This window comes from Cyanistes caeruleus, chromosome 18, assembly GCF_971803275.1.
Source record: "Cyanistes caeruleus chromosome 18, bCyaCae1.hap1.1, whole genome shotgun sequence".
In the NCBI taxonomy this organism is placed as follows: Eukaryota; Metazoa; Chordata; class Aves; order Passeriformes; family Paridae; genus Cyanistes; species Cyanistes caeruleus.
The window spans coordinates 11,360,675-11,380,399 of NC_141718.1; the positions used below are offsets into that span (position 1 = coordinate 11,360,675).

General features: G+C 46.4%; 1 protein-coding gene across 18 annotated transcripts in view; it reads left to right on the forward strand.

Moving 5' to 3' along the window:
- The window catches only part of GGT1 (gamma-glutamyltransferase 1), a 57,080-nt gene that overhangs the window by 32,284 nt on the left and 5,071 nt on the right, over positions 1 to 19,725 (forward strand). For 8 of the 18 annotated variants that reach the window (XM_086855742.1, XM_086855744.1, XM_086855748.1 and 5 more), the window contains 6 exons: positions 14,579 to 14,740; positions 15,370 to 15,497; positions 15,727 to 15,816; positions 16,787 to 16,979; positions 18,102 to 18,259; positions 19,108 to 19,257. In XM_086855742.1, the coding sequence (XP_086711868.1) occupies positions 14,579 to 14,740; positions 15,370 to 15,497; positions 15,727 to 15,816; positions 16,787 to 16,979; positions 18,102 to 18,259; positions 19,108 to 19,257 (881 nt within the window). Of the gene's footprint in view, positions 1 to 3,438; positions 3,616 to 4,474; positions 4,494 to 7,010; positions 7,296 to 10,119; positions 10,216 to 12,745; positions 12,880 to 13,225; positions 13,792 to 14,578; positions 14,741 to 15,369; positions 15,498 to 15,726; positions 15,817 to 16,786; positions 16,980 to 18,101; positions 18,260 to 19,107; positions 19,258 to 19,725 lie in introns of those variants that run through there. The other 10 variants (XM_086855738.1, XM_086855740.1, XM_086855739.1 and 7 more) reach the window with 9 other exon arrangements.

The following is a 19,725-nucleotide window of genomic DNA, read 5'->3' on the forward strand; positions in this document are numbered from 1 at the left end:
AAGGTCAAAACTGATGGGTTGCAAATGGCCACAAAGACATGAACTGTGTTGCCCAAACCTTAGCTTAACTAAATGTGAGCCTGAAGCAGTAAGGCAGTATTGGATCTGCAGTGAGTGACTTCTTTAGAAAGAAAAATTCATTTATTTCCTGAAGCTGTTGTTCTGGAGAGCAAACCCAGAGAGTATGAAGTGCTGAGAACCACTGCAATGAAAGAGTTGTACATTCAGATTGTCATTTAGGGCATGAAGAGTCTTGCATGGTGTGCACCTTTCCTGTGTAGTGCTATATGAACTATTTGTATGGCTGCTGAGCACCCTCCTCACCTGCCCAACAGCTGAGAAAGGGGTCCCTGTGTAAAGGTCCATGAAACTCTTGCTTCTGGGTGTTCATCCCTGAGATAGGTTTGCCCTCTGAAGCTAGCAGTAGTGTAGCTAGAATGTTCATAGCCCCTGCCCACTCAGTGCAAATTAGAGCTTCATTCACATCCTGCTCAGGGACTCTGGGATTTCTTCCCTCACAGCACCTAACAGCCATCAGTGGCTCTTTGCTGGGTTGATTCCCACCACTCTGGGAGCTGTGGCCCTGCAGTGCTGGCAGAAGGCAGCCCCAGGGCTGGGTAAGCAGCTTGACAAGCAGGGATAACAGATCTGGGGATGGCTGCACTGCTGCTGTGCCCCGTCCCTCTCTGGGAGGCTGCTGCCCTGACCCTGCCATGTGGTCCCATCTTGCCATACTAAGGTAACCCAGGACAGATTCTGCCTTACCAGGATGTGCTGAATTTTATGCTGAGAGGTTTCATTTGTTGCTCTGAGACCAGTAGAGCTGATCCTTCAACAGAAACTGCTGAGAAAGGAACAAGAAGTTGTGAGGCTTCCTGAGAAACACAGCTCTCATGAGGCAGAGTTTGGGTGGGCTGCACGCACAGATCTCCGTGGGTCAGTGTTCATTCGTGTCCAGGAAGAACTTCTGAACCTCCCATCTCCAAGTCCCATTGATTCTTAAGCAGAATGGAAAGCGGACCTTGGCTCTTGCTGGGAAAGTCTGTGCTCTGGTTTTAGGGCCCTCTTGCTTAGGTTAGACTTTAACAGTGATTAGTTACCCAACAACTTTCTGTAATAATCAGCAAGTTTTCTATTAAATGCCAAACACTTTTAACTTCCTCCCAGCTCCTCTTCTGCAGTCTAATCTGCTGTCTTTTTTCACAAGGAGATGGAGGGTGCTACCTTCATGTTTTATTAATTTCCTGTTTACAGTGGAGGAGACACCGAAGCCGTGAGGAACGCTGAACACAACATCCCACAGAGCTCTAGGCACAGTGCAGTGATCAGTGTCAGCCTCTGCACCTAGCACTTCCAGCTGCCTCTGGATTTCAGGCATGTGACAGGGAAGAAAGGTGATGTCTAGGAACATGGTTAAGGAATCTGAGAGGAAGATTCCTTATTCCAGCCCAGGCACTGACAGGCTCTGAAGCCCTGTCCCTCAAGTGGGGATATGAATACTTTTATCATGTAGGCCTATAAAGCTCCCTGGCCCTGGTAGTAGCTTTAAAATGCTGTTAAGTAGTGAATTTTTTTGTGGTGATGATGACAAGAATCCAGCAGTCTGGACAGGTTATGGAGTTTGGAGATCCTCCTGTAGATGCAGAAAGTACTGGAGGCTCATATTTGGTAGGCAGCTTCACACAATCTCCCCTATGTGTCTGTCTCTTACCCTGAATAGGAGTGGAGGAATAGGGGAAGGTACCTGTCATGACTCTGTTCTTCCTTTTTGTGCTTGCAATTTGGTTAGAGTTTACTCTGTCACCCACCCAGCGTGTTAGGGTTGTCTCCAAACAATCCTATAAAAAACATGTTTCACCTTGAACAAGTGGGGAGCTTTCCTTAGGATGGATGGGGTCTGCTGCAGTTGTACTGAAAAATACCTGTTGGGTGCAGATTCCTGTTTGGATAAGGATAACAGAAGAACTCAATGTTAATTGTTTCTGTTTCATTCCCAATAGCTCCAAAACCACCACCACCACCCCCCAAAACAAAAGAGCAAGAGGAGAGTGCAGGAGAGTGCAAATATAGTAGAGTAAATCTTACATTTGTAAAAGAGAGATAGTTTGTCCTGTATCTGAAGAAGTCTCTTGGGCAGCATTCCTGGCAGTTAAAAGGGGTTCTCAGCTGTGTATCTGCTCTCTTTACACTATCAAAGCAGACCCATTCCTCAGGGTAAGAGACTCAGATTGTGATGTGCACAGGAATGCTCCTTACAGTGCACAGGGATAGCTCCTTTACTTGAGATGTCACTGTGTTGTGTGGACAGGGAACATCTCTGGCTAAAAAGATAACCTGTGAAGGGCTAAAGGCACTGTTGTTCTCCAGGTCACTATGCATTGCATAAGCAGCCCTTCTTGCAAGAGTCATTCACACATCTTCCTTCCCCACCCAAATCTGAGAATTACCTATGGAGATTCCTGTCAGGAACCTGTAAGGTTTTGGTTCTCAGAGCTGGTGGTATTTGTTTGGCTGCTGCTGCATGATCCTGTGGATCTTGGTGCAGTTCCTGGTAGAGGACAGTAATTCTGTTTGTGAAAGCCTGGACTGGCTCCTGCCTTTCCCAATTGCCTCATCTGAGTGCACACAGAAACCTTTTATTAGACCTGGACTCTCAGTTTATACAGCAATCACAGAGGTACCCAACCAATTGTTTATAACCTTTGAATTAGGCAAACCTTGTCCTAGTGCCTGATGTGGCTTTTCATGGTCAAACAAACCCTTCAGTGAACAATCAACAAAACTGAAATGAAGGAAGTCAAAAATTAATTCTTTTCCCTTTGGACAGCAGTGGTACATCCTTGAGAGATTTCCTCTCCATTCACAGGGTTCAAGATTTCCTCTGATGGAGAAGGGCAGGATGTGCCTCTCAAGAGCTTCCCAGATCAGTGTCCTAGACACCACTATTTATGGGACGTACATTTCTTCTGCTCTACAGAGCTCTCAGCCCCTAAAGCCATGGAGCTGAGCAGTGTTCCCACATCAGCCAACTGGAAGAGTGCAGGAATGGGATTTTCTCTGTCAGGATGGGTATGGGGTCACCAGTGCTCTAGTGCAGAGAGTGTCCTCCCTGTCAGGACTTGTGCCAGGGGAAACCAACAACTTGGCAGAGAATTGTTTGATGCATGAAGAAAAGAAACAACTCTGCCAGTACAAGATTCACTCCTGGGACTACCTAACATCAAAGTATTGTCTCCATCCTACTCTGATCTTTGCTTGCTCCCCACCCTCTACGCTGTTCCCTTTACCGTGAGAAAGTACGGCACGGAAAGTGCTGGACCACTCTGTTCTCATCTTGCCCTGTGAGCCAGCAATTCTTCAGGGACAGGGAGGGGGAAGGGTGGCATGCCTTCACTGGTCAAAGATAGGGCTTCATTACATCACCCTCCCCTTCTGACCACTCCCATATATGAAGCCTTGCTCCCACTCAGCTCTGTGTGACCGGTCTTGTTTTTGGAGTCCCTCCTTCTGGGAACTCTTGAGGAATAAGGGGCAAGAGCACCAGGCAGAAGTGCCTTCTTTTGGTGTCACTGGCTGAAGGTGACTGCATCCAGGGAGAACAGAGCTTTTAAAGTAGTGAGTAAACAGCTTGATTTTATCTTACCATCTCAATATTTGGTTGGATTGGGGTGTGAAATAGAGGAGTTGTTTCTTTCCCTTTACTGTGTACCTTTCCAGCTCATTAATCCTATTTTATTAAAGGGTACCTTTGTTTCACAAGCCTTGAGGCTCAGGTTTGAAGAGCAAGCGTTTCTCTCTTGCAAGGATTGACAGGACTTGATCTACCGTGTTGCCTTTGGATTGCCTCAGTTAGAAGAGGCAGCAGGGTCTCTGTCCAGGCAGCCTGAACTGCTGCTGAGCCACCCTTTAGGGGAGCTGCTGTGGCTTGGTAGGGTCAGCAGCACACAGACTGATGGCTTCAGGAAGGATTGGGGTTTCTGACAGGCTGAGATCAGGGCAAGGAGCTGGAATCCAGTGAGCTGGGATCTCAATCCCATCACTGGGGAAGGCATTTCACCCCTGCAAGGCCCATCCAACCCTTTGAAGGTACCATCTACCACCCAAACTGATGCTGGTCTCTGCTCCTTTTTGGGTTGTAAAGCTCTAGGGAAAGGTTGGTTCAGGTTCATTGCCTGAGTGTCGATTTGACCCTGGTTTTGCAGGAAGTGTAAGTGACAGGAATTGCTCATAAGAGATGTGCTGTTTTGGCAAGCTGACACAACAAAGGCTCCCAAAACGACCAGAGAGGTCAGAGCTACACAAACATGGGAAGGCAGATTTCATGGGGTCCTAAAGATGAGAAATTCTTACTTCAGTCAATGTCCCTCTGGCAGGTGGTGCTCATCAGAGGAATCAAGAGGAATCAGAGTCTAAGAAGTAGGCTGAAATCCATAGATCTTGGGTACCTCATCTTCCCATGTCATTTTGTGCTTCCAAGTGGTAACCTGGAAAATGTAAGCCCTGTTGGTGTGGGAGGTCAAGCACTGGCAGGTTTCTTACCTGGTACCTAGGGGAAAGGCCAGGAGGCAGGTGCAAACCAGAAAAGCTGCAGGGACAATGGGGTGATGCTGAGGGTGTGTTCCAGAAGCAGGGTGGAAGGGCAATGCTGTGGCAGAGAACAGAGCTCTTGATGCAGAGCAGGTAGAGCACAGGTCAGGGGATCATTCATGTATGTGGAAACTGGCCTGTGAAGGAGAAGGAAATATTCTGAAATTAATCAAGCAGTCCACATTTCATCCTTTAAAAAAACAATAAATATCTGCTGCAAAAAACTATCTAGGGCAACTGTATCAGTATGAAAATGAGCAGATTCTGCCCAGGAAAATTAATACTTAGACACATGAAGGACCAGAACTGGGAGACTCTGTGCTCACTAGCAGAACAAAAAGAATGGCACTCTCCTATGTGTGTTTAGAAAACAAAGACCTGCTCCTGCTCTTGTCTGGATCCCCCCTAACATGTCAGAGGTGGGCTCTCCAGGGCTTTTTCTCTCATGTTTCCTGATCCAGGTGTCCACAGCAAACAGGATTAAGATCAGGAGAAGCAAAGCCATTCAAACCAGCTCTATGGTCATTAAGGTATTCACCTATCTGTAGAGTCTTGGTTTAGTAAAAACAGGTGAATTTAAGCAGCTAGCTACAAATTTTTTTCAGTTGGAAACACCTCTTTTCCAACTTCAGCTGAAGTCTGTGAAACCTCTTCAGTGAATGCAGTCTTGAGTTTCTTTATTGTAACTGGAATCCAGGGTTTTGGTGACCTCACCCATGCATCCAGATGCTCTACAGTCTATAAAATACAGTTATCTCTGTGGCAAGTATAACATTACATAAACCTTACATAAAAATTACATAAACCCTTCTGCAGAGCACCAAGAAAGTCCAAACTTCATCTTTGATCTGAGAGCTTCAATCTGCATGTGCAGGACAGGTCCAAGTGCAGCAGTCAGGCGGGGCTGGGGAAAACCTCTAGCCTTGAGAGAAAGGGCATCATTCATTTTTGCCCTTCAGTTTCCCCTTTTTCTGTTTTTTTGCCTTTTTTGTCCTCCTATCTTCATTCATTCATTTATTTTGTCCTACTTCATTCCCGCATTCTCTGGTTTTCCCTTCACCAGTTTAGGTTTTCTTCTTTCCCCATGTCATTCTTTCCTCTGTCTCCTTTTACTGGGGCATGGTGAGGTTGAGGGGAAGCTGTGTGGGACTGTGCTGCTGGAGGAAAGGCAGTTCTGGCAGCTGCAAGAACAGTCCCTTTGGTGGCCTGGCAGAAAGGCTTTGCAAAGATTAAAGGGCTTTATAAATCTGGTCAGATAGATGGTACAGACTGATGGAGGTTTTGGAAACTGCAGAGCTTGACATAAAATTAACGAGTAAGATTGAGTTGAGATAGCAGAGAGATAAAATTGAGGAAAAATGATAAAAGAAGGCAGAACTTGGACAGAGGATAGCCACTCTTTTCTGGAAGGGAGGAGCAAAAGGGTTTCTTCTGCAACAGCAAACAACAACCTCCAAGCACCGAGGAGATGCGGTAGTTCACACAGCTCTGTCACAGCAATGCTGCTGCAGCTGCCTCTGGGGTTAGAAGGATATTGTTTATGGTTAACCAATGTGGCTGGGAAGAAAGGGTTAATTAACCTCCCTGTTTACCAGTTATCTTCCACTTGCTTACCTTTGTCCCAGGGAAAAGTGTGTACCTGTGGGTGATTACAGGAAAACAGATCCATAAAATGAAAGCATCTGGGGTTAGTGGGTGGCTCCATTTCAGCAGGTGAGTTATGGTGAAAGCAACTCTCACTGGAGGGGAAGGAGGTGCTTTGGCTGTGGACAAACACCTGCTGGTTTGTTTTCAGCTCTCTAAGGCAACTTTTGTGCCCTGCTCTGAGTCAACTCAGCCTCTTGCACGCTAGGCATCTTTTCCATTCTCAAAGTACTTTTTCTCTAAGAGTCTCCCTTGGTGACTTCTCCAGCAGTGATCTCTTTTTTGCATCAGTGTTTCTTAGGTCATGCTTAGCCTAAATTAGAATTGTCTGTTACCCATACAGCTGGTACTTAGCTTCCACTGGTTGCCTTCATCATGGAAGAGTAGAGCACAGGGTCAAGAAGGGAGCTATTATTTAGTAGGAAGAAGCCTCACATGATTATTTCCAGCTCTGTTAGTGGACACTTGAGATGCTATTTTTGATGCTCATGTTCAGGTAATAAAATAAAATAATAAAAAGTAAATAATAAATAAATAAAATTAATAAATAATAATAAATAATAAATAAAATAAAAAATAGTGGATTTCAACACTGCTGTGTTAGAGGGGAAAGACTTCCTCATGGGAGAAACAGCTTACCTGCAACAAGAGGTAAACCTATGCTACAAAATCTTGTAACAGCATCTATTCCAATAATGCATCAGGATGTTAAAACATTGGGAAAGGGGGACCTTGGGTTGCTTGTTCTGCCATAAAAAGGAGGAGTCTGAACAGTAGACGTGGTCTGTGCTCTGTGAGTCATTGCTGGGGCTGCTTCATGAAACTCCTACAGAAAAAATCAACAAGGGTGGGGGGAAGAAACAAAAAGAAAAACTCCCCAGAAATGCCTCGGGTTGCCTGATGCTTTTCAGTATCTGCAAGTTCCATGACAAGAGCTATGAAGGCATTGATTCATGTGCTGAAAGATGCACTCCTGTGTTGCTCAAGTTTCTATGTAATAGCACATGCTAATTTTGGGGGAGTGTTAAAGACCATGCCATGAACATCACAGATGGAGGGAGGTGGTGAGTCCTTCAGATTTTACTTTTCCTTTATTTGTAATGGGCTGAGAAGAGCAAGTCAGCAATGCACCTGCATTAAACATGGCATTACTGTTGAGGTGTGGCTTTTCAGCTTGAAACATGTAAGACTGAGTTATAACAGGGCTCTCTATTATATTAGTGCCTAGACAGAGATACTTGGTAATTGCCAAATATATTTATACATAAATATATATATATTTGTATATGTGTGTATATATATATATACCAAATATATATTATACAGCTGAAATAAGTTAGCTGTGCATAGCACAACCTGTACACGTCAGTGTTAAACCCTTTGGAACTGCAGGCACTGACTTCAGGTTTCATAACTTTCTTAGACCCCACCTTCAACTCTCCTTGTGCATAGGTGAAAGAGTAACTTACTGAGGAGCATCCAACTTGTTCCAGCTCTGTGTTGGTAAGAACATGGCACTGCATTATCCTTGAAGAAGGACAGAATTGCTTAGTTTTGTTGGCTCACTGATGTAAACCCTGCCTTTCAGCAGTGGGGTGAAATACTGCAGTGGGATAAGTATGATTTAGAACTGGGCTTTCTTACAGCCTTTCCATGTCACCTTGTACCCTCTGAAAAAAATGTGACAGGGAGAGTCTCTTCTGACCTAGACCCACTTCAGGGATGTAGCAACTTTACAACCATGAAAATATTAAGAATAAAACCCGGTCCCATCACACCTACAGGGTCAGTAAATTAAGAAAAGGCTTCTGCTCAGTAGACTGCATCTTAAATTCCCCTGTTAATATTAAGGGTGTGACAGGCTGAAAGTGCAGGTTGATTTGTTTGGGGCAGAGACCAGATACCTTTCTACACTGTCTGCTTTTTCAGAGGATAGCTGTGTGCTCCTGTCACAATCTTTTCTGTGGAGCATCGTGAGTCTCACATCAATAAATGTGAGGGATGTGTGTTAACAGCTGAATGTGGCCTGGATTCTGAGTGTGTAGTTCATACTGGCTGGTAGGAAAAACAACAGATACATCAAATGCAGAGTACTTTCTGTGCCAGTATGTACTTCCCAGAAAGTTTCCATTTTTTGCTCAAGACCTCTTGGACAATAGCAATATAGCTGGAGGAGCCTGTGCTCTTCATACAGTGTCTTGAAAGGGGTATTTGAAAGCCATCTTTGAAAGGTAGGCACAGGCTACATTCCTTCCAAATATTTCAGGACTGAAATGTTCATGTTTTATAGTACTGATTTTTCCATATGTAAAGGTTAAACAGAGCTCCATTTTGTGGCTATTATAGGAAAGAAGATGTATTTTTAGGCAGAGAAAATACCACCCTAAAGCTTTTAATCTTGGAAGTAGCCCAGAGTTTGTTTATGAGTCAGTGTAGTACAGCTACTGCAGCAAGTGGAGATCTGGAGTGTCAAAGGTTGGAGTGGGGGGCAGAGGGACTGGGCTGGTTTGGGGTTGAGGCATTAACCTCTTGACTGATGCCAGAGTCCAGATAGTGCTGACTAACGGTGCTGACTGGCATCCAGGCAGACTTTGCTTCATCCTGTGTTTGCAGAGTGCCTTCTGCAAGGCACTCTTAAGTCAGGCTTAAGATGTGTGGGCTTGGATCTGCACTGTGCCCAAGCTTAAGGCAAGCTGTGATTTGTTTGTGTTACATTCTGGGTGGGCACTGGGTGTTCACAGGAGGGTCTGGGATTTCTGGAAAACCAAGGGCATAAACGGTGGCCTAAATTTTAGTAGCTGAGTCCATAGAGTCCAAGGACAGTTTGTACAGCTCTTTACCTTAGTCTGGGTTCTACTGGGTTTTGTGCTGCACTTCAGTAGCAGGTGAGCTGCAATCTTGGAGCTGCAACTGTGCTGCCTGACTTGGCACAAGCAGACATGGAGGATGATTGCTTAAAATCCTCAGTGAGGTTTAATGATGGAGGGCAGGTTTCTTCATCCCCGCCATCCTGCCTGCCAGAGGTTCTGCCAGGCCAGGCAGAACAGGCATTACATCTTCTCATTGCAGCTGGGGTGTTAATGTGATGCCTGGTGCCAGTTTAAGGTGGTGAGGGCAGGTGTGGGAGCTGCTCAGGTGCCCTGGCACTGCCAGCAGCTGCCCGTGCTTGGCAGGCAGGTTATTCCCACCAAGTGTTGTCACAGCTGATTCTGGCAGGGTCTGGGTTTAAGCTGAGGGGACAGACACAAAATCCAGTCCATCTGTGAGCACAAGGGTTTAGGCAAGAGTGGTGTGAGGGGACCTGGCCATGTGGAGACACAATGTATTTAGAATCATAGAACAATTGAGGTTGGAAAAGACCTTTAAGATCAGTGAGTCCAACCATTAACCCAGCACTAAACAGTGTCCCCAAGTGCCATATCTATGTGTCTTTTAGATGCCTCCAGAGGTGGTTACTCCACAACTTTCTGGAGCAGCCAGACCACCATTTCAGTAAAGATTTTTTTCCTAAAATCAACTCTAAACCTTCCCTGGTGCAATTTGAGTCCATTGTACTTGTCCAGTTGCTAATCAGAACTTCAGAGCTAGCAATGAGGTGAGTAAAAATATTTGTACCATGTAGTAACCAAATCCAGGAACACAGAATGATTCTGCTGTTGATAAACAATCTTCGTGGATCCTAAAATATGCATTTCAAGAGGTGTGAGTTCTTGACTCTTCACCTAGTCAATGATTACTTCTGCATTCCTCTGGTACTGTGAATTCAAGCGTAATGAGTCTCAATGGGTCCACCTCTGTGAGCAGAGCTGTACAAATACCAAATACAAGTTTTGGAGAGCTTTTAAGGGCAGGTACGTGGTTACTGCTACGAGGATGTTTTTCCCCTAGGAAAGAGTTCACTTCCTGAAAAAGGACACTCAGAGGAGGTCAGTACACACAGGTCTGTGCAAAAGGACAGGACCAACTTGCAAATACTCTAAAGAGGTAAGGGGGAAACAGGAATTACCTTCATTGAGCCATTCCCCTCAACCTGAAAGTGCTGTGAGGGATTTCTTATCCAACAGAATGTGTGAAAATGTGACTTTTTTAGTAAGCAGATGAAAGCTTGCCAAAAGAGAATGATAGGACCTGACTAACCAGTCTGAATGAGTTCAAGTCTAATAAACAACTGCTAGTTTGATGGCAAAAGAGCACCTGAAAACATCTTTTGCAACAGTTGGGAGAACTGAGCTATTTTGATGAAGCATTTTGACTTTAAAATGGGAGTGTCCGTGACAATAATATTTTTAATGGATTTATAAACTTGAATAACTTGTGGTTTTGAGATTAAGTTTGCCAGTTGTGGATTTCCAGGAGGTCCTCAACTAGGAAACACTGTGAAACCATATGAAGTGGGGAACTCTGTATTTATTCCACCTTTCTGCCTTTTTTTTTTTCCACTTCATACTTTATGCTGAAGCATCTTAAAATAAAAAATGTTGGATTTGATGCTAAAATTTCTTCAGGGAGACATGAGGGATTTTTGAGGAAAAAGTTGCTTCAAGAGGAAATTATTCTCTTTCTCAGTGAGCTCAGAGTTTGATCTACATTGGGCAGAACACTACAGGCTTGAGAAAAGCCTGTGCCTGTGGAGGAGTCACAAACTGATCACAAGAGCTCTCCTTGAGCAGCACCTGAGTCCCTTCATTCACCCTTCATCCATTTAGCACTCGGTTCTTTCCAGTGTTGATTATCCCAGCAATAAGCAGGGACCACTGATCCCCACTAGGCTTTTCTCCTGCAAACTGATGTGTATCCACATGAGTCTGCAATGCTCGGATTAACCAAGAGGGGGGTGCTGGCCGCTGGACAGGAACCAGCACAGAGGCACCGTGTGTGAGGAGGGCTTTTAACTGAGTTGAATGGAGTTGCTGTGTTTCTCCAGGGACTGCTTTGTCCTCCTGCTTCAGGTGGGAGCAGTGCCTAGGTCTGAATTTGGAAGCCTCTTTGGGCTTCTTCATGGCTGGGCTGAACCTCTGCTTTAGCTCCCTTATCATTGGTGGAGATGAGGACTGTGTAAGGCTCCAATTAAAATATCTCCTGATGGAACTTCAGTGTTTGTCACGTAACACGAGGGCATAGCCTGTGACAAGAGTCCAAATGTCCAAACTATCCTTGCTTTTCTTGTGCTGTCTAGGAAAGTTAGGGTGCATATCTCAGAGCTAGTGGCCTGGTAGTGGCTACTGGGCTGTGAGAGGGAGCACAGGGAACTCTCAGGAGCAGGCACTGAGATATGAAGCTGTTGCAAGATGGGTTTGAAGCAGAAGCCTGTTGGGTTAAAGTTTTAGGGGTTGTCAGTGGATGCTTCATCTACTATTTCATTTGGGAACAAAGCAGTTCCTGATCATGCCTGCAGTCCTTTGTCATCCTCTGGTATCCCACTATTCTCTCCCCACTGCTTTCTGGCTGGTGCTTCTCTTCCAATTCTCCTGGCACTTTCCCTGACCATGGGAGATTCCTCATCTCTACAGAATGCCCCAGCCCTCTTGGCAGAGATGTCAGATCCTGCATCTCCTGCCTGACACTAACTAGCAACCCCCTGTTGCACTGGGGCACTTTGAATTCAAACCTCGTGTCATGTTTAAATAAGGTTGTGCATGTTGTGACACATCTGAGTACAGCTCAATGGGGCTGCTTGTACAAGCATAACTCTGCTGCTTGCTGGTCCTCCCCCTCTCCTAATGTAAATTAAGGTAATCAAGCTACTTTTTAAATTCTGTGGCTAAGACTGGCTGGTGGACCTTTATAACAGTGAGAAATAATTGTATTGCTTTTAATTGCTTTAGAGCCACTCTCTCCTGGAGACCTTTTGCTGCTGCCAAAGCACTCTGTGACTGAAGCCAAGCTTCCAAGCAGCTGGATTTGGCAGAGATGTGGAGGTTAAAGCCAGTAGAAAGTAGCTGGGGAGCCTGCTCAGGTGGTGGCTTGCAGATGCTGCTCCACCCCTCAATAATAAATCATAATGGGGACTTAGGGACAAGGTTCAAACCATTGCTCCAAAAACTCAGCTGTTTCTGTAGTGTGCCTGCCCAGGGCACAAGGAGTATGAAGAGGTGGGTTAGCAGTGGATATTGCTTCTGATTTCTGCACATCAAGCCAAATGCACATTTGGCCCTGCTGTGCCACAGCTGGAAAGGCAGTGAGGGCTGTGCTTCCCTCTGGGGTCAGGCCTGGGACGGGCTAAGGAGCTTATGGGAGCTGAGCTGGCAGCAAAGGTGGAGAGGATTATCCTCAGCTGGGTTTGCTCTCTGCTCACTGCTGGAGAGGAGAAAGCTGCAGGTCTCGAGCTCATACATCTGCTGCTTGCTGAGCAGGATCAGTCTGACAGATTGCACAGATACACCTTCATTAAGAGCATTCACTTGAGCTGCAGAGGCACAGGCTGGTACAGCACAGGGTCAGTATCTCTGCATGGCAGCCTGTGTGTGTTGCTGCCCCGTGTCTTATCCCCATGTCTTATCCTCATGCCTGGCAGGCCAAGAGCTGTACCTGAGTGATATGAAGGATGCCCTTTCCAAGGTCTGTGCAGTCAGCAGGCAGCAGGACAGAGCATGGAGCTCTTCTGAGTCTACAGGATGCTCACAGGTGTGATCCCATTCCAGAGAGGAGGTGAGAGCAGGGGCTGAAATTTGCCCTTCTGTCCTGCTGTCAGAGTAACTTGGCTGACAAGGCAGTAACCTCTGCAGGGGCCCAGCAGTGAGACAACCAGCTGTGGAGAAGAGCTGCAGAGCCCCAGCCAGGAGCCCATGGGTTAACTCGGCACTACGGGGCTTGAAGGACAGCCCAGCACAGAGCAGCCTTCAGACCAAACAAAGTACCTTCTGCTGAGCTGGGGCACAGATAAAAGATCCCATGGCATTTCTTGTGAAGCCTGGAGGAGACTGCCAGTGCTGAAGCTGAAATCTCTCTGCCAACAAACAAAACTGTCTTTAAACTCTGAGGCTGTGTGTGAGCTATTGTTGGGGACATAATGGCTTCTCTGTTTCCCTGCACAGTCATTGCTCTGCAAACACACCACTGGTCTCTTTTAAAAGTGGTTGAGTGTAAATTAAGTTCTAGAACCTGGAAAGAGGTTTCATCCATTTACTTTTACAACCCTCAGTTGACATTTGTTTACAGAGCAGCACATACAGTAGATTTACAGCTGCTTTACCTGGATGGAGATGGGCATCTTTAGTGCTCAGACTGAGACTCACAGCTACAGGGCTTGGCCAGCAAATGTGTATCTCCTGGTTAAAGCCAGGGCATGAGGCTGGGGGGGCCCTGTTTGCTAATCACCCCCTCTGAGAAAAGTTTTGGTTTGGCTGGCCTGGCCTGTTTCCTCTAGTTAGCTCAGTGCTGGCACACTCACTGCTGCCTAATCCTGGCTGTGCGCTGCTGCAGGGCACTGAGTGCTGCTCTGGCTCTTGGAGTTCACTCTGCCTTGGGCTGCTGGGCATCCACAGTGGGGTTTGTGCATCTGTTCTTCACCACAGCTCCATGGACTGGCTTTTCTCTGAGGATGGCAAATGCTTTGGTAAGGTAAAGGATATCTTGGCTATTGTGCTGAAGTTGTGGTAAAAGCCCAGAGCTGTGGAACAAAGGGGGAAGGTGGTCTCTGAAGGCAATATGATTCATTTAGGTCTATTTTGCTGGAATGGTCTTGTAATGGAAAAGAAAAGGAGTCAGAGAGGAGCTGTTGAAGCTGTATTTGCTGGACTGCCTGTCCCACCAAGGTGGCAGTGACTCCATCCACTCCATAGCTCTGCACTCATCCCCGTGTGTACCCGGAGAGCTCCCTGGCATTCTGTGCTCACTCTCAGATGAGCTGCAGCCCTGTGCAGCCCGAGAGCAGCTGAGTGCAGGACTGGGACACATGGAGGTCTGAGCACATGGAAGTGCCTGGCTCGTTGGGAAGCTGCTCTGGCCAAGGGCCCTAGGCAGGAATGGGTGCTGTGCTCACACTGGGCTGTGCCAGGTAGATTTTTCCGAAGTTGCTTCCTAATGACCTAGATGTGGTTTGCACTGGTCCTTGGCAACTTTATAGACAGAGATTCCTCCATAGGCATGGTGTTTAAAAGCAGATTTTATGAAGTTATTTTTTAAAAAAATGTTAAAAATTTTTTGTCCTGAAGATGATGTCAGCCATGACTAACAGCAGTTGCGTTCTGCTCCTTGGATTTCTCTTCTCACCTATGCATCTGGAGGTGGTTCAGTATGTGATGTTTCCTGCCTGCTGAAAGGCAGGTCCTTACCCAGGTGGTAGTTGCTGGTTTGAGGATATGAAAGGAGGTGGCAGCAGGGCTGACAATCCTGTCTCTTTCCACAGGAAGATGAAGACACGCTGTGTGGTGGTGACAGTGGTGACTGTAGCCCTGCTGGGGCTCATCCTGTTCCTGGGGCTGTTCTTCGGGCTGCGCTCAGGGGACACACACACCTACAGGAGGGCGGCCGTGGCCACCGACGCGGGGCCGTGCTCCATCATTGGCAGGTACCCACTCATTACTCTGACTCTCTTCAGCTCTTGCATGAGACAGAACTGTTGCTTCTCCAATGTTCAGGGCCAATCCTCACAGTTGCCCAGCATGGATAAACAGTCCCTAATCTCCCTGTAGAAAGTGGAGATCCTAAGGCTTTTCCCATGTTTTACCAGCTTTACTGCTCACAGACAATGTAGCAGGCAAAGATTCCTTGGATCCATGAGCAATGAGAACAAGAGTTTTCTTTCTAGCTCCTTTAAAAAAAAAAAATTGATTCATCTTCCAGTTCTAGTCTCAAGTGCTGCAGATTTAAGGCTCCTCAGAAAACTGTCATTTCTTATGACAGTGTAATGAATGTATGTGGAATGTCAGTCCCCACATGTACCCTGTCACATCTCACTGTTTTCAAGCTGTTTGGGATGTGTCCCTAATGAGGGCTGATCTGGTCTGCACACTGACCATTAAGGGTCTCTTCTCTCTGGTGACAGAAGCTCAAAACTTCCTTTTCCTGAGGAACACATAGACTGGGTGTGGACAAATGTGCCTCAGACAATCTGTCATAGCTGCTCTGACATGGTGCATGCACTGCTCACAGGGAGCTGAGACACTGTCACATGTCACCTTCCCTTCTCCTGCACAGGGACATTCTCAAGCAAGGAGGATCAGCGGTGGACGCTGCGATTGCAGCCCTGCTTTGTGTAGGACTCATGAATGCTCACAGCATGGGCATTGGAGGGGGCCTCTTCTTTACCATCTACAGCAGCACAGGTAAGGGACAGGGCCACACACAGCTGGAACAGTTGGAGAACTTTATCTAAGGCAGGAGATTTATCCTACCTAAGAGAAGGTAAACTACTGATGCTCACAGCCTCTGGGGGAATGTCCTCAAAATAATTGCCAAGAAACTGGCTCACGTTGATCAGAGTCCTTCAGCAGAGACCATGCCTGTGTGCTGAGTCCAGAGCTAAACATCATCTTCCTTGCTCTGTCATTAAAGGAAAAGTGGAAATCATTAATGCAAGAGAGGTGGCTCCAAAAAGTGCATCGGAGGACATGTTTGGGAACAACACACAGCTCTCTCTGAAAGGTATGGCAAAGACTGCTTCACTGCTTTGGGGGGAACACATAGCTCCAGCATTTGCTGCTACTGGCAGCAAATTAAGAACATTTCTTATGGTTAGGTTCTTGCCTACCTACAGGATTTCTCACCTAGAAATATGCTCTGACACAATTTTCAAACTCTGACCTGACAAAGAAGCTAAAAGCAATGCCCTTTAAACTAGTCAGGGACCCCATCACTTTCTGCTTTTCACTTCACAAAAAATCAGGTGAATGCAAAGCACTGAGTATAACCTGTTCCACATGTGCCATCTTTCTTTTCCACCTCTTTGAATAAATCTTGTTGTGGATCACCTTGGGTTTTGTCAGTTCAAGTGTCCTCCCTAAATTGTTGTGGTGGCTTCAACTAATGGATTGGGGCCTTCAGAGAAGTTTCCTTTCAGGAAAGTTTTTTCTACTAAGAAATAGAAAGAAATACTAACTAGTTCTCTTCATGGTGACTCTTCTAAGCAAGAAAGAACAGCACCTTGGAGGAGGTTTGAGCAGTGTGTTGAACTTCCAGGAGATGCCAGTGAAAACAGGATTGAAGCAAGCTGCAGCATCACTGTACCATGTGGAATCAATCTGTTCCAGTTGTAGTTACAATGCTGCAACAAAGTTTTTGGCTTAAGTATGTCACAGTCTGTGTCCTCTCGCAGTGATAGCTTGTGTTCTGAGCAGCTTTGCTCTGGTACAGAGCCTGCTGAGGGGAAATGACCCTAAAACTGGAGTTATGAACAAGGGGACAGAGGGGTTTCAGCAGTCCAGAATATGTAGGCACAAATATCAGACCAAATGATTTTGTTAATTCTGTTAATTTTCACAAACTGAGCTGATCACAGTACACACAAGTCTTATCTAAAACCAGGGCTGTCAGAGACACCTGCCGTACCTCCTGCTCCATCAACCATTTTCTTTTCTTGCTGTGGAAGACTTAATTGATTCCTTTTCTGCTGCAGGAGGACTGTCAATTGCTGTTCCAGGAGAAATCCGTGGCTATGAGCTGGCTCACAAACGTCATGGCAAGCTGGCATGGAAAGACCTGTTTCTGCCCAGTATCAAGCTGGCAAGAGAAGGATTCCCTGTTGGGAAAGGCCTTGCTGCAGCCATCAAATCAAAAGAGGAGGCAATTGAAAGCAATCCCTTGCTGTGGTAGGTAGAGCAGTTGCTGTTCTATGCAGAGAAATTTGGGGTGGCTGCATCCAATCTGCAAAGTCCCTGTGTTTGTGTACTGCAGTGTCTGTGTGCATCCCCTGCAGTAACCACACTCACTGTGCCTGCTGGTGTCAGTGCTGACACCTAAAGGTGCTAAATCATGGGGAATGTTCAGTCCTGACCTTTAAAGGGGGAGAAATTCTGCTCCTGAAGTCGACTTGTCTGAGCAAAAGTGGAATTAGAGTACGTGCTGGGGATCAGTCTGCCCAATGTGTTTTCTGAATGCCCAGCTATTCCTCGTGCTGTAAGTGCACCAAGCTGATCTCACCTGCACTTGGAGCAACTGCAGAATCTCCTTGAACATCTCATCTGCTGTCAGGCAGTGGGAATTTGGATCATCCCTTACTCTACAATCAGCCTTCCTCAAGCAGTGCCTCTGACCATCCACTTCTGACAGACTTTGAGCATGAAGGGTTTTAACTTTGACTTTTTACAGTTAAACCCTTAGTGTTTATGCCCAGCCCTGCTGGAGATCATGCTTAATTCTCTCATTTCCTTAAAACCTCTACCAGCTGCAGGTTTGTTTCCTATCCAATTGGTAATGTACACCCTGGCCTATCTCCTGCCCTTCCATCTGGCAGGTCCACAGCAGCACAATCATGACCCATCATGAGGGAGCTAGAGAGGAAAGCATCTACCTTAAAGTGATCTAACAAACAGGGACCAAAACACTTCTGGATTTAATGGAAGCTTTGAATCTCACAGCTTAATAGACTGTGCTCTGAACTGAACTGCTGAGTTCAAGGACTGTGGCCCCTACTGTGTGTCTTGAGGCACTTGTTGGCTCCTTGGGTGTGCAGGGAGGGTGGAGCTGTGGTGTGAATCCCTGCTGCGGGCTCCATTGAGTAAACTGAGCACGTGGAATTGCAGGTCAGAAAACACTGCACAATTTTATGTCCCAGTGCCAAGATATGAGGACCCTTGGGCCATGGCTCAGGCAGTTTCTCTTCTCTCCAAGAAACATCTAGCATGGACACTCATGCTGGTTCAGCTGCCACAGATACTCCGAGTTTTGATCTTGTCTCTCAAACCTGATCTTCTCAATCTCCTTTCTCTTAGCGAAGTGTTCTGCAAAGGAGGGAAAATTCTGCAAGAGGGCGAAACCATCAAGATGCCCAAACTAGCCAACACCTACGAGACTATAGCCAATGAAGGAGCAGATGCCTTTTACACAGGAAGCCTGGCAAAGCAGATCATTGCTGACATCCACAATGCAGGTGAGAACCAGGACATCTGTGCCAAGCAGCAGGAGGGACCACACTGCTCAGAGCCCAGGGAGGAGCTGGCGACTTGCAGAAGCCCTGGGAGAGGGGAGCCCTGAAATGCTGCCTCTCAGATCTGTGGGAACAGGACACCCAAAAGCAGCACTTTACCAGACGTGTTTAAAACTCAGAAATGGAGAGCACTTCCTGTGCATTTCTGTACCACAGAGCCTCCCAAGCTGTGAACAAGCTATTCACAGAGCCTGAGTCCAACGAGTTTGTACCTAAAACGTTACATACGTGGTGGTCCTGTGAACTCTGAGCTGTTTGATCTCTCGGTACCACTAGATGGTGGCAGTTTCCTATCCTCACCAGCCAGCACTGGCTAGCTTGGTGAACTTCCTGTGAGTAATTTACTGCCTTAATTTGTGGTGGATAATTACTTACTGTCTTCCCCCTTCAGATAGGAAAGGTGATGGAACACTCAAATCATTCTACCTGTGGGGTGCCACAAAGCATCTGCACCCAAAACTGCACCTTCCTCCTGTAAACAGAATTCTTCAGGACATTTTGTAGCCTGACACTGCTGGTGTCCTTTGTAAAAAAAGATGGATCACTGGAGTTTTGGCTGCTGTTAATCAGCCCAGCTTTGTGCTTAGACTATCTGAGCCTCAGATGGATCTATCAAGGAGTAGATCTCATGGGCACACATCTTTACTTTCTTTATTTTCTTTACCTTGGTACTTTTTGGGTTTGTTCATGTTCCCTCCAATCCTTGCTGTGATTCATGGTGATGGAGTATGACCTCCTCTTCCCACCAGAAGTCACATAAACCCACATCTCTAGTTTCTTTCTCTTTCCAGGGGGAATTGTCACTTTGGAAGACTTGCGGGACTACAATGCCACAGTGATTGAGGACCCCATACAGATCAAACTCGGGGAGTTCACCCTCTACACACCCAGTGCCCCCCTAAGTGGCCCAGTTCTGGCTCTCATTTTCAACATACTGAAAGGTGAGAGTGCCACAGAGCAGTGCCCCACAGGCAGCAGGAGCTGGGACAGCCCCAAAGACATCACCTTTTTTGGGGGAGCAAAGCTTCTCTGATAGCCCTCCAGCAGGTGAGGAGTCTGAGAGCCCAGGAGAGATCAGAAATGCAGAAACATTCCTCTTCTGCTGTAAACTCAGGGATGTTGCCTTCCTGCCTGAAATACAGGTGCAAGAGGAAAAATATTTTCCTGATAGGGGAGTTTCCCTGATACTTGGATGGGTGGAACCTAACATGTATTTGAGGCTTCTTTGGAAAACACCTCTGCAAGTACAAATTCTGCTGGTGACTCCCACAGTGCTCAAAACTACCAGAGCTCCTGAGTTCTCTGTGTGGAGATTGGGAGAGTCCAGTGACTGCATCTCTGTAGAGTCTGGGCTTCAAGGTTATGCATTTGGCACGGGTGCATTAGGAATCCATTGGCCCTGTGCTTTG